The sequence below is a fragment of the Diadema antillarum genome, unplaced genomic scaffold (assembly GCF_040938485.1).
Source record: "Diadema antillarum isolate AM-2024a unplaced genomic scaffold, OU_Dant_1.0 scf00000003, whole genome shotgun sequence".
NCBI classification, from domain to species: Eukaryota; Metazoa; Echinodermata; class Echinoidea; order Diadematoida; family Diadematidae; genus Diadema; species Diadema antillarum.
Genome location: NW_027270892.1, coordinates 1675050 through 1689811, shown reverse-complemented (window position 1 = coordinate 1689811; position 14762 = coordinate 1675050). Strand labels below are relative to the sequence as shown.

The 14762-nt window shown below is 40.8% G+C and overlaps 1 protein-coding gene across 1 annotated transcript in view; it reads left to right on the top strand.

The window, feature by feature from the left end:
* The first annotated feature begins 214 nt into the window (after positions 1-214).
* LOC139733968 (uncharacterized) overlaps positions 215-14762 on the top strand; it is a 32897-nt gene continuing 18349 nt past the window's right edge. The window contains exons 1-9 of the mRNA XM_071644813.1: positions 215-255; positions 3894-3952; positions 4686-4721; positions 5134-5192; positions 5786-5852; positions 6592-6718; positions 7381-7409; positions 8378-8413; positions 14226-14375. Of these exons, the coding sequence (XP_071500914.1) occupies positions 3950-3952; positions 4686-4721; positions 5134-5192; positions 5786-5852; positions 6592-6718; positions 7381-7409; positions 8378-8413; positions 14226-14375 (507 nt within the window). The 5' untranslated portion in view covers positions 215-255; positions 3894-3949. The remainder of the gene's footprint in view (positions 256-3893; positions 3953-4685; positions 4722-5133; positions 5193-5785; positions 5853-6591; positions 6719-7380; positions 7410-8377; positions 8414-14225; positions 14376-14762) is intronic.

The window sequence follows — 14762 nt, the reverse complement described above, 5'->3', positions numbered from 1 at the left end:
TATTAATTTAACCACTTTAATTGTTTGCTCGGCACTGGTGATTTTGAAGAGGCCACACATGTCACCGCACGGCGCTGATTGATTCACTGATCTCGAAAGATATCAGTGTACCGTACCGTAAGACAATCAAAGATCAGAGTGAGTACGACTGAGTGATGATTGACCATGATTTAAAGCGATTTCTCAGATCGTGACGTCACACTCCAGGTGAGTCTGTCGATCGATGATGCTGGAGTGGACTGTTGCATGTTGGTGGTAAGTTCGCCGTAATTCAAGAGTCATATTTAAAGATCTATCTGGCGATTTTCATTGTGTTGATTGATAATAGGTGAAAAAATGTGTTTAGAATGTAAACCGAGGTAATAGAAGTGAAACAGCGTGGGAATTTAATGTGAAAGTCTGTTCTCCTGGCTTAACAACGCCCGAGTTTTGTAGTACAGTCCCATGTATTGACTTTGCGATGTGTATCGCGACGTCATAAGCACTAATTTTTTTATACGGTTATAGCAGTAAAATTGCAAAACCCTGTTCTACGGCTGTAATTAGTAGGGCAGGCCTAGAGTACTACCACAAGGCACAACTTCAAGAGTCTACATTAGTTGAGAATTTAGATCATAGTAATACTAGTTTAGATATAGTCTACAGTAACTCAGTTCGGGAAACCCACTCACAAGGGGGGCCCCTCCTTATAAGTAACCCGTCCCCCTTATAAGTAACTCCCGGGGCACCCCTTATAAGGAGTCTCCACGCTTTTTTGCAATGCAACGCGAAAATGAAAGGACTGCGGCAATTCGCTTGATTATGTCCATAAAGCTTCACAAGTTTCCTAGTTACTCACGAAATTTGAGCAAAATCGGTTCGAGGCATCATATCTAAAATCATGGATTTAAATGCGATGTCGAACGACCCATGCGAATGCTGAAATGCGAGCAATTACTGGCGTGAGTGTCGCCAGGCGCGGCGGGGCGGCAATGCTTGAGTGCAGACGTGGCGACTGAGTACCGTACTCAGTCGCCACGTCTGCAGTAACTAGGAAACTTGTGAAGCTTTATGGACATAATCAAGCGAATTGCCGCAGTCCTTTCATTTTCGCGTTGCATTGCAAAAAAGCGTGGAGACTCCTTATAAGGGGTGCCCCGGGGGTTACTTATAAGGGGGAAGGGGTTACTTATAAGGGGGACGAGTTACTTATAAGGAGGGGCCCCCCTTGTGAGTGGGTTTCCCGAACTGAACTGCGACCAGCAGCCCCATACGCATAGCGTAATGGTCTAACACGTTAATGCCACTAGCACTATATGGATGGGGCCGATCTGCGGTCTGTAGCATTCAGGATCGTGACTAGGTAGTATCGCGCCCAAATATCAACTTTAAATCGAAAAATTTATTCAATTTGAAGATTTAACAGTGAATTTGAAGTATTGACAACAGGGTTCGTGCAACGTTTGGTTCTGTCAATAGTCCCTTTCTGTTCGAATTGATGACTTAATGTGACTCGGTCGAGAGAAACCTGTGAAAGCTACACTGAATTGACGGCCAGCGCATGCGCACACATACATCTTATTCAGTCAATGGATTAGAAATTTGTGCGCATGTGCTGGCCGTCAATGCAGTGTGGCTCTCCCAGGTTTCTCTCGACCGAGTCACATTAAGTCATCAATTCGAACAGTGAGAAAGGAACTATTGACAGAACCAAACGTTGCACGAACCCAGTATTGTAAATACTTTAAACTTCACTGGTAAGTCTTCAAATTGAATAAATTTTTCGATTTAAAGTTGATATTTGGGTGCGATACTACCTAGTCACGATCCTGAATGCTACAGTCCGCAGCCCCATTACGCTATGCGTATGGGGCTGCTGGTCACAGTAAAGTCTACAGGTGTTTAGACTGTGTACTGTAGATCTAGTTAACTTACATTTTTTGTAAATCCAAATGTGACCTGCCACAACAAACGTGACAAAAGCAAAGGATCCCAGCAATGGGGTGGGCAATGTTGCTGACGCCTGTTAGTGACGGCTGAGCCGAGAAAATCGAGTTTGAAGTCAGATTATCAAGAATAAGATCAGTCAAAACGATCTGATTTTTTTTTTTGGCATGTGTTGTAGTTTAATGTATCGTCTGTCATTATCATCTGCCGAAATTCGAAGGTAAAACTAAATGATCGAAGGAAAGGCAAGAAATTGGCGTTTTTCTGGACCATGATTTTCTGACTTTCAATGGAACAGAAACGTGTCCGAAGATTTGGATTTAGCGCAGCAGCTAGACTCCGCCCCTAGCAACGAGGGAGTATTCTTATTTGTCAGTGCGTGGCATCCTGGTTACCGATTGGTCATGCGTAGACCGCTGGCACTGAGCTTGAATGAACATTGCGGAGGTTGCTAGGAGCATACCTTGTATTGTCAAGAGGTGGAAACTGTCGTGCCTCCCCTTGATCATGATAGCATTGGAAGGAAGCTTTAAAGGCAGTTTTCTCGAAATGCTGATTTCCTAAACCACTCAACATGTGCTAATAAAATCATCGATATCTCCGCAACCGAGGACTTTTATGAGTGGTGTTATCCCGGTATATGAAATTAAAGTGGAAGAGTACGGTAAGGGAATAATGTCATGTCATTTTCAGAAAATTGTCCTCCCCCGACATTCGGATCCTTTTGTTGCAGCGGGTCACAAATATGCCCAGGAGCTAAGCCACGCTGGTGATCATACAGTAAGAAAGGCCTTCCTTCCCAGACCCAGGCTCCATAGTGGCATAGACCTTAGTTAATGACAAGCAACGATTTATGATAGTGACTGGATATAAGCTCCTGTAATAATTTGTGTAATTGTTGGTGCAGTTTGGTTTAGTACAATTTGAGATATCTACATGGATACAAGGTGACAATACATTTCCTCAGGACTGCGACAATTGCTTGGGTCTTATTTTCTCCAAGGAGTCCGGGTTAGGGTTAGGGCTGTCATAGGGGTTTTAGGTTTAGTTTGATGTGAGGATTAGGATTAGGGTTAGGGTTATGTTTCATTGACACATTTGTAAGGATATATGGCTGCAATTGTGTTAAAATTTCTTTTGTGAGCAAAAAACTCAGATATATCAAATTCCGTCCCATCGCAGTCCCTTGAGTTTTAGAACAGACCATTGTTTCATGAGTCATATATCACTTAAAGGACAAGTCCACCTTCATAGGCGTAAGGATTGAGAGAATGCAGCAATATTAGTAGAACACATCAGTGAAAGTTTGAGGAAAATTGGACTATCCGTTCAAAAGTTACGAATATTTTAAGTATCTGCGCAGTCACTGCTGGAAGAGAAGACTACTACAGTATATGATGTCACATGCGTACAACTATATAAGGAAAATAAAAAGAGAATTTCACAAAACTTTACTTTTTGAATAAAGTGCACAGTTCTTCGACTTGCTACTGACGTATGTTAAGGATAATATCATTCCCCCTGCCTTTTGAAAGAGAGAAGTCGAGTGTTCTTTTGTTATGGGAGAAAAATGGAAATATGTTGAATTTTCTTTATTCTTTCTTTATATCGCTGTACTCATGTGACATCACAAGCTATAGTAGTCTTTTCATCCAGCCGTGACTGAGCAGAAACTTCAAAAATTCATAACTTTTTAACGGATTGTCCGTTTTTGCTCAAACTCTTACTGTTGTGTTCTACTAATATTGCTGCATTCACTCAACCCACATGTCTATGAAGGTGAACTTGTCCTTTAACTAGTAAAATTTACGAAAATAAAACCACTGAGAAATATATTGCTTTTAAACATGGTATCATATTTCTATTGACCCAAATCAGTTTTCATTGTAACTGTGTATGCATATATTCATACTGAAATTTAGTTTTTGACACTCATAATCATTAAATTCACTCTTTATCTTTTGTAGATTGATGTTGAGTGAACATGATTCTGAAGAAATTGTAGCTTGAACTTCCCATAATCATGGTAAGTACTTTCAATTGCCTGCACTGAACTTTGTTGTGCTTTGTTCTTTATCATGATGTGAGGTTTTATATTTCAATTTTGTGTTCCACCTTCATAGGGATCACTGTACATCCTGCATGTTATAGCTATGTAGGACTACAGCAGTTTGTGATGAAGCTGAAATAGAAAAAAAAGGAACTATACTATATTGAAAATATTCTGCCATGAGAAGATTTGGAGTGAGCATCATTTATTGTGTGATTTGCCTGTCTTGGAAAATTTCATTGGAGAGGTAGAACATTAGATCCAGACAAATATTAATCATGCAAATCGGATGGCATAATACAAAAGTGTAACTTGTAAATCAGCCATGAATGTAATCTATTAGTGGAAAATTAAGCAAAGAAAAATGGGATTCCATCGGGATTTGAACCCAAGACCTCCGGATGCTAGCCCGGTGCTCTACTGACTGAGCTATAGAAGGCCCTAGTTCAGTGTTTGTCCCAGAAACCCTAAATTCTCAATGCTCGAATGGTCAGAAGCTATAGCAGTGTGTTTGTGCGTGACACACATGTACACACTTGAACCTGGCGTAAACCGGAAGGATAATTTAACTTGGAGATAAATGTGAGGGATCACCTCATACTTTCATTACATATTGCCTATCAAAAAGGATGATAAGAAATTGGTATGGTGTTTGTCAATCACTGGCTTCTTTCATGTCTCTCTGTCTGTTTCTCTTTTTTTGTTTTAGGCTTCCAGCTTGGAAGAAGCAATCTTGCAAGCTGAGGTAATTTTGAGTGAAATATTTGTCGTAGTAATGTCAGATAAATCTGTACAACATGACAGAATGTTTTACTTATGTACAACTTATTGACATTTTTAAACAACTGGAGTATGATGAGTTCAACCCAAAACTCTCATCCCTAGTTCAGAACTGGATTTCCATTTCCATTTATTTGTTAACTTACGTCATAGTCCAAAGTTGTTGAATTCTTGTCAGATTATATCCATTACACAATAGGACATGGTGTGATTTTTTTTTTTAACCTAAGAAAAAATAAACGAGTTTGCAGTCATCTATTTATCATTTTTCTAAGCCTCCCAAACATTCTTTCTTATCATCTTGATCTGACTAGTATGTTTCATACTTTTTGAGTTTTATTTGTTTGTTTGTTTGTTTATTTGTTTGTTTCCTGCAGCAAGTTATAAGGGCAGTGGAAAAGAAGCCCAAAGTAAAATACCCGAGTTCCAGCAAATGGTAAGTGTTCTGTCAGCATTGATCACAACTGTACAGCTGCCTTTGTTTAATTGGGACTTAGATCAGGATTGATTTCCAGACAATGTATGTATGCATGCTTATTCTACCCACAATCCCACAGTGCAAAGATTTCTAACCCTATTCAACCTGAACAGTTGCTTAATCGGGACAAAGATCTGACTCCAGATTCTGTGGCTGAAAAGCAGTGGTGGTTATTCTTACTTGCAGTTGTCAGTAGATGTCTTCACAAAGTTCTGTAGAGAAGGGCAAATGAGAATGATGATATAAATCAAACTTTTGTAATTTTTACGTCTACTTCTTGTGATTTGTGTGATAAAAGTTCCTGGTTTAATGGTAATTTTTCTTTGCAAAGACATTCATGAGGATGTTTTATCATCTCAATCGAGCTCACTTGATTTCTAAGACATGAAGCGGTGAAGAGATTGCATTTTGCACTAAAGTGTTACTTGACAGGCTAATTGATTTTCATCTCAGCTTTAGGATGGATTATCACGCCTCGGCCTGGAATTGTAGCTCAAAAAACACATTTCTGGGTTTGTAATAAATATTTTTCTCTTGGCCTTTCCATGCAGGAAATCTATCCATCAACGACTGCAGGAATTGTATGTGGAAGAATGCAACAAGGAATCAGAAAACAAAGTAAGACTTCTGAATTTGATAGTATATCAGTACACAAATGGACAGCTGATATGTAAACATACAATGTACAGGTTTTAAGTTCCTTACATGTTATGCATGTATGTGTTATATGTACATCGAGATAAAATCTGCAGTCCCATTAGTAACCTCACTTTTAGATGTTCTCCAGGGATGTGATACTGCATGTATTCTTCACCTCAAGGAGTACATCAGTTATTTTAACTTACGTGTTGAATTTCATCTTGATGTTATTAGGGGTGTGTGTGAATTAATGAGGAATGCATCATTGGATATTTTTTGTATCTCTGGAATGCAATCTCTTATGTTGTACCAGAGATTCCTCATACTCTTTCATCTTCAGTTGACCTTGTACAAGTCAAAAACTTAGCAAAGTTGAAGAGAAATTCTACGTTGACGGGATATAAACATATGTAAATTTAGATGTGCAAGTCGAAATTCACATAATTTAAAGGATTTTTTGGGGTCCCTTTGGATTCGACTTTGGCAAGGTTGAATGTACAGTCAAACCTGTCTATAGCGGCCACCCAAGGGAGACAAAAAAGTGGTCATTATTGACAGGTGGCCGCTATAGATAAGTTCTTTAATATGCTTTTTCTCTCGGAGGAATTGTTTTAGTGGTCGTATACTGCAGGTGGTTGCTAAGACAGGTTTGACTTTATTTGCAATGCATGTTGTTAAAACTCTATTTATTTTTTTTTTATTGTTTTTTTTTTTGCAGCATCTGAAGAGCAGCACACATCTCCTTGACAAACTAGCCACTCGGGACAAGCTGACCTGTCTAATTGTCAACTTATATCCTGGCAACCAGGGCTTCTCCCTCATGTTACGAAGTAAAGACGGTAGAGGTATATTGATGCTAAGAACCACTTTGGAAACCCGTAATTCCTGCGAGCTGTAGCTATTCATAGGTTTCCTTCATGTTTCTGTCTCTGTTGCCTTTCATCTACAGTATCTGAATGGGACCTTTTAAGACATTTACAGTGTATTGTGTATTTCTTTTCTGAGATTTGATAATTTTGTCTTATTGTGCATGTAAAAAGAACAAAAGAAAAGCACACCAAATATATTTTGTTACCACAATTTATTGCTATTTTTTAGAAATATGAAAATAAACTAAACTGAAACTGAGGTGGGTTAGGCTCTTATTTCTCCTTCCAGTAACTAATTAGATGCTAATTTGTATTACACTCTTGCTCTGGGAACTGTTTACATTCTTTGCTCAACTGTAATTAGAGCAACATGCACTTTGCTTCATGGCTGATTGCAACAGTACTATGTAGATGCAGTAAGAGAGGAGGGGAGGGGTTGGAATGGATGCTTCTCTCAATATTTCAGTTCAATATGATTACATAAACAGTTACAAAGAAGTGTAATGCTGCCTTGCACCACTGTTAGGATTACAACACTCCCTGCTTTGTGAAGCAATGCTTTGTGAAGCACTCAGTAATTTTTATAGCATGAAACATCAAATGTTCTCTTTTATTCTCCATTGTGATTTCCTGTGTAGATGCAGAGACGCTCAAGTTGCCGTATGATGTAAGTTTCCTTTCTTTTTATCCTCCTGAAATCTGGGACGTAGTCTGTGACTTAATGATGTTATTTGCAGAGTAAAAAACAGCAGATTGATGTGGATATAAAGTGCAAATGCTCTTGCTACGATAGGTAGCATTTTTCAAGATTTGATTATCTGTGTTATCTTCTTGCAGTTTCAAGTACTCATGTCTAGAACATTGCGTAATAATATTACGAGAGCCTATCTCACTCAATTTGTGCCAAGGCACTAGAACTAAGCAAACAACATGAACAAACTGTAATTTGTAACAATGGGTGTAATGCACTGTCGCCACAAATCATTTCTTTAGCTGTTGCTACCACAGCAATGTATTTGAACCTTTCTCATGTTCTTTCAAATTTTCACTTTCAAATTTCATAATTCTCATTCGATTTCTGAGTTTGATAACTTGTACATGGTGTGTAATTCAATTTTAAAGGGAAAATCCTTCCTGATATTTTATTGCTTTGTTTGAAAACCGGGTTCTAGGGCAATTACCCCGTGGACAATTACCCCGGACCTTTCCCCTGGCTGACCCTAACCCTAATCCTAATCCTGAAAGTAATCCTAACCCTAATCCAAACTCTAATCCTAAACCTAACCCTATCCCTAATCTTTACTCTAACCTTATCACTAACCAGCATTCAGCTGGAGGATAATTGTCCTCAGGGAGTAATTGCCCTGATACGTGAAAACGGGAAAAATCGGAGCAAGTCAATGAAACTTTGGTAAAAAAAAAAATCAGACACACAAAGAAAGTTATGAACTGTTGATGTTTAGAAAGTAAGACAAATTGGCAACTTTTTGTGATGTATTTGTTGAGCAGCTCTCCATTCATTTTGCACACAGAAATTCACAAAACTCCTTTTTAGTGTTCCTGCTTTCTTTTCTTGGTGAAGATGTCCCTTTGTCTTAAATCTTCATGTGCTTTGTATCTCTTTCCCCCTCATAGGAATCTGACTTCCTTGACTACCTGGATGCAGAGGAGGTATTTTCATTTTTATTTTCTATATTTCCCCCTATTTATGATCTTGCTGTAGATGGTAGTAAGACTTCTTCGGTGCTTTAGTGATTGTTGTATAAAGTATACTTGTGAACAGATGTGAAGTGCAGATTTTAACAAAGTTCTTACAAGTGTAATGCAAACAGCAAGTCAGATCTCAGCATTTCATCAGGTGCTTTGGTAGTCACAGCTGGTGTGAAACAAAATTTGAGCCATAAGTATTTGTTTTATAGGTAAATCAAGTGTATAAAGTGAGGCTCTTGGTAACAGAATGACTTCTGTCTGTGTTTGTAGTTTATAGTTTGTAGAAATTGATTTCATTTCTACCTCAATTCAACAAATTATATGTTTAAAGACTTCAGTGAAGCAGACCATCATTTATGCATGTTGAATAATCCTTTGCTGTAAGAGCTGTCCTTATGTGGATAAAGATATTGAATACCTGTGGTTAATGAATGCTACAGGTACATTGGTATTACATTCAGGAAATATTAGATATTTGAGATGGACTCATGCTCTAGGCAAAATTTAGTTGCTGCTGGCAGAGAACTGCTGTATGAATTCTAAGATTTTATATCGTAATTTCGTGAGAGATTACGTCATATATGAGATCCCGCTAGTGCGCGCGCCACTCACTCAATTCGTTAGTCGCCGCCATCTTGCTAACACGCGAATTTCTGTGCTCGGAAAATTCGCCGGAATTGCACTTGAATATTCAAGTTTTCGTTCGAGTTGGATCGACGTAATAGCGAAAGTTACCTCTACGGGAGGTTTTGCCAGGTTTTTTCTGGTTTTAACGATCATTCTTCAGCTGAACAGCAACGGAATTTATGTCTTCGACCAACGTTCCAAACGTGGGCGGCGCAGCCGCACCACCGCTGCTGACAGCAGTCGCGTCCCCGGCAGCCACCGGCGGGGGTCGCGGAGACCAGCACGCACAAGAGTGCAAGCAGAAAACTGCGACAGCCAAAGGTAAAACGCCTACTAGAGCCGGCAAGGCAGGTACTAGTAATAGTACTACTACAACAAGCAGTGCTAACCCTAGCGGTAGTACCGGTGCAAACAAAACAGTGAAACCACCTGCCAAACTGGCCTCTAAAGTTTCAACTTTGGAAGATAGACTCGGCAAGCTTGAAGGCCAATTAGCTGTGGTTGTTCAATTTGTGGAGGCACAGTCGGCAAAGCAGACACCAGCCCGTGAAGGCGGTGGCAATGGAAAGAGTATCAGGACTCGTTCTGAATACTCCCCTTCAGACTCGGCAGATACTGACTGCCATTATGATGATGAATATGCGGCACCATTTCTGGGCCGAGATATGGATGAAAACTCTGTGATTATCCAACCAGGTCAAGGGGATAGTCGTGATGACAAATTTGATATTGAAGAAGGCGAAGTTCCCCCTTCTGTAGTGGAGAAAGTGCCAAACATTGCAGCCAAATTTGCTGTGGCTGAGGAAGTTGGTCCCCCCATTGACCCAGAAATTGCTAAGTCTACAGCCTACCTTCTGACCCACCAGCTCGAGCCCAAAGTGGTAGATGAAACGATCACTAAATACCCCATTCCCAGCAACTGTGAGCTGGTGGATGTGCCGAAAGTCAACCAAAGAATCTGGAATGGGCTACCTGCCTTTTCAAAGACACGAGACCTCAAATTTCAGAGACTCCAAAAGAATCTCACGAGAGGCATCAATGCCTACATACATACAGTGTCGGCACAGGATATCACTGAACAGCAACAAGATGCACTAGCACTTCTGTGCAGTGCGAATTTCGAGCTAAATTCCTTGCGTAAGGAATTCATGAAACCAGACATTGGTTATCAATTCCAGCATCTCTGCAAGCCCTCTACCCCGGTCTCCAAATTCCTTTTTGGTGACGACCTGGGAAGGCAAATGAAAGACATAAGAGATGAACAAAAAGCAACTGAGGGTGTCCTCAGGAGTGAGCATAGCAGACAATACAAAAAGCAGCGTTTCAGCCCATATGACTATGGCAGGAGTGCATATGGCAAGGGCAGGAGCAAGATTACATCAGGAAGCTCAAATTTGCCCCAACAGTACCGCGACGCGGGCTGGACTACTTCTCGTGCAAGTACAAGTGATGTCACTAGGCCTACAGGTGCAAAAGGACCGTGGACTGGAGCTACCAGCCATGCTTTTTTAGGCCAGCGCCCCAAGGGGAGGGGAAAGCCGTCGGCTCCCCACACCTTCACACATCCCAGCCAGCACCAACCGCACTGCGGCAGCAAGCAGGGCTCAGGGATGAAGAGAGCACGATAACCTCCAGTTCAACTGACGAGGTAAACATGACATCTGATTCTAGTGATTATGCAAAGCTATGTCATAATAATGTAGAACCTATGGTAGGAGGTCGACTGAAGCAATTCCTCCCAAAGTGGCGCAAAATTACTTCAGACCCACATGTGCTAAATGCTGTAAGTGGCTACAGGCTTGAATTCAGTAAAGAGATGGGTGCACCATCTAGAACTAAACCCCCTTACCTTTTTCGGTGTAATAAAGCCGAAGAGGCTGATATTGATCTTGAAATTTCTAAACTCCATGACAAGGGAGTAATCGAACCGTGCCAGATGGAAACTGGAGAATTCGTGTCTAATATTTTTACACGGCCTAAAAAAGACGGGGGTACACGCGTTATCCTAGACCTGTCTGATCTCAACAAATATCTCCAGTACCAGCATTTTAAGATGGAAAATATCCATACTGCTATTGAACTCATTTCAGAAAATAGCTTCTTAGCTTCAGTCGACCTTCGGGACGCGTACTATACAGTACCTGTGCACCCAACACACAGGAAGTTCTTAAAGTTCTCCTGGAAAAATCAACTTTGGCAATTCAAAGTACTGCCTGATGGCCTGAGCACGGCGCCAAGGTTATTCACTAAACTACTGAAACCTGTATTTACATTACTGAGAGAGCAAGGGCATGTAGTAATTGGATACCTTGACGATGTACTCATTATTGGAGAAAGTGAGAATCAAACATTGCAAACGGTTTTTGAAACCACTAGCATCCTTGCACAACTTGGGTTCTTGGTACACCCAGAAAAATCAGTACTATGCCCCACTCAAGAAATACAATTTCTTGGTTTCATTCTCAATACTAAGGCCATGACAATTCGACTGCCTGATAACAAATCAGAGGAAATACAGTCCTTGTGCAATGAACTTATGCAAATGGCAAACCCCAGTATCAGGCAGGTGGCTAGAATTATCGGGAAAATGGTAGCATCATTTCCCGCAGTCCAGTATGGACAGCTCTATTACAGGGCTTTAGAAAGGGACAAAATCAAAGCACTCAAAATGAATAAGGGGCATTTTGACAGAAAAATGAGCCTATCTTTGGAAGCAAAACAAGAGCTGCAATGGTGGACAGACAATGTGCAGTCTACTTTCTCACCCTTACGACACCCTAAACCTATGCTCGAATTGTGCACGGATGCCAGTGGCAAAGGCTGGGGGGCATCTGATCATACCACCCATACAGGGGGTAGATGGAATGAAGACGAGCTGCAAAAAGCCAGGGAGAATAAGATTAATTATCTGGAGACCCTGGCTGCTGGCATGGGACTCAAGTCCTTCTGTTCTAATTCACAAAACATTCATGTTTTGTTACGGCTAGATAACAGTACTGCTGTTGCGTACATTAACAACATGGGAGGCATTAAATCCCTTGACTGTGATCGGGCAGCCCGAGAGATTTGGCAGTGGTGCGAAACTCGTAAAATTTGGGTCACTGCAGCACACTTGCCAGGAAAGCTGAATGTGGAGGCAGACCGCATGTCTAGAATTTTCAATGACCGCACAGAATGGATGCTTGACCGCACAGTTTTCCAAGAAATAACTTCACGTTTTGGGACACCAGAAATAGACCTATTTGCCTCCAGACTTAACAAGCAGGTAGAGAACTATGTCACATGGTTGCCCGACCCACATGCCAAGGCTGTTGATGCCTTTACTCTCGATTGGGGAAAGTGGTACTTTTACGCATTTCCTCCTTTCTGCTTAGTTGCTAAGTGCATTCAAAAAATCAAATCTGATAATGCAACTGGGATACTAGTAGTCCCAAAATGGCCAAGCCAGCCATGGTTTCCTCTCCTAAACAGGATGATGAATGAGGAACCACTTGTTATTCATAGGAGTGAATCCTTACTAACATTGCCAGTTTCTAACACTCCTCACCCACTAAACACTCAGATTGATCTTCTTGCTTGCAGGTTCTGTGCAAGCCCTTCAGAGATGCGGGATTGAATGCACGTATAACTGCTGTAATGGCCTCCTCTTGGAGAAAAGGGACTAAAAAACAGTATGCAGTGTACATAAACAAATGGAAAGCATTTTGTGACAAAAAATGCAGCAACTACTTGTACTCGGATGTTCAAGCTATCCTGGAATTCCTGAGTGACATTTTCTTCGATAAAGGGGCAGGTTACAGTGTCATAAACTTAGCACGGAGTGCTCTATCTTCATTTGTGATTCTTCGAGATACTATGTTTACAGTTGGAAACCATCCCTTTATCCAGAGGTTTATGAAGGGAGTCTTTCAGCTACGCCCACCCAAGCCTAGATACATGGAAATGTGGGACGTTAACCTTGTTTTCAATTTTCTTCGTTCTTGGTCCCCAGCGCACATTTTGGACCTGAAAAAATTGACGCTTAAATTGTGTGTGATTATTGCATTAATCTCAGCACAAAGGATTCAATCATTACACTATCTAAGCTTGGATGGTATGGTGTTAAGAGATAATGCAGTCACCTTTCACCTTCATGATCTCCTAAAACAGAGCAAGCCTGGAAATTACTCACACAGTGTCAAGCTCCAGGCATACCCGCCAGACAGGAGACTTTGTGTAGTCAGGTACTTGCAGGAATACATCAGCAGGACCCGCAGAATCAGAGCTAGTGAACGGTACCTTTTGTTAGCTACAAGAAACCGTATCACAGGGTATCATCTCAAACAATCGCTCGCTGGATTAAGGAGGTTTTGGAGGCTGCGGGTATTGATACAGAGATCTACAAGGCGCACTCTACTCGGGCAGCGTCTACCTCCGCAGCCAATAAGGGAAATTTCCCAGTATCTAAAATACTTGCGCAAGCCGGTTGGGCCAACGAAAGAACCTTTCGCAAGTACTACAACAAGCCCTGTCCTGCTGAGAAAACCTTTGTAGAAACAATTATCAAAAAATAGACTGTGAAGCCCTAAGATTTGGGCAGACATGTCTTGAACTGCCTGAACTTGTGAACTCTTGGAGACACAATATCTCTGCAGCATTCAACCTGAATGAGATTTGCAATGGAACCTCTTGTAAGGTATGCTTCCTACCCCTTTTCGGGGGGGTTGCCTCGAGAATGTAACCACTGGCTTTGAAATCTCATATATGACGTAATCTCTCACGAAATTACGATATAAAATGGAAGATTAAACGAGAACTTACCGTTTGAAGTTTAATATTAATTTTATGAGTAATTGGAGGGTGAGATTACGTCCCACCTCACCCTCCCCCAAATTTCAAACGGTAACTTAATCTCTCGTTATCTTCCTACATCAGTGGTCACATTCTTGCTTCTAATATTGAGTGGCGCGCGCACTAGCGGGATCTCATATATGACGTAATCTCACCCTCCAATTACTCATAAAATTAATATTAAACTTCAAACGGTAAGTTCTCGTTTAATCTTCCATTTTTACTTGAAACCTTGTCAGCAACTCAAAACGTGAATGAAGCTGCCATCATTGGACTCCCATTGTTAGTCTTCCCTCACAATCTGATTCCATTGTAGTTGCCACCACTCCTCGTTGACCTACTGGACAAGTCAGAGTCCAACATCTTCTACAGTGGCTGCGTGGTGTCTGAAATCAGAGACTACAGGCAGTCCGCCAACGGTCAGACATACAACTCCAAACACATACTGCTCAGACCAACTCCTCAAGTGAGTTCATTTGCTTTTTTCTTTCTTTATTATTAATATCCCATTGCTGTTGGTATTTGTCATGACTTAATGTCAGATTTCACCTCCTGTAGGTGATCTTTTTGTAAATCAGAGAAATTGAATAGTCATCAGGCTGGAAAGCATTAAAAAAAAGAGATAAATATTCTCTGTGGACTTCTGTCAAAGGTGTATCTAATCATCACATATATTCTCATTGACTGAAACTGGCTGCCTTAATTATGATGCAGTTTTGTTGTGACTTTGTATTTTGGTGCACAATGTCTGGATTTGTGGTATTCTCCGAGGGCAGTGATAATGTGGTTTGATAGTTTGATCTTTGCCATAAGCAAGACAGATCTCTTGACTGTACTAACATTATTTCAAATC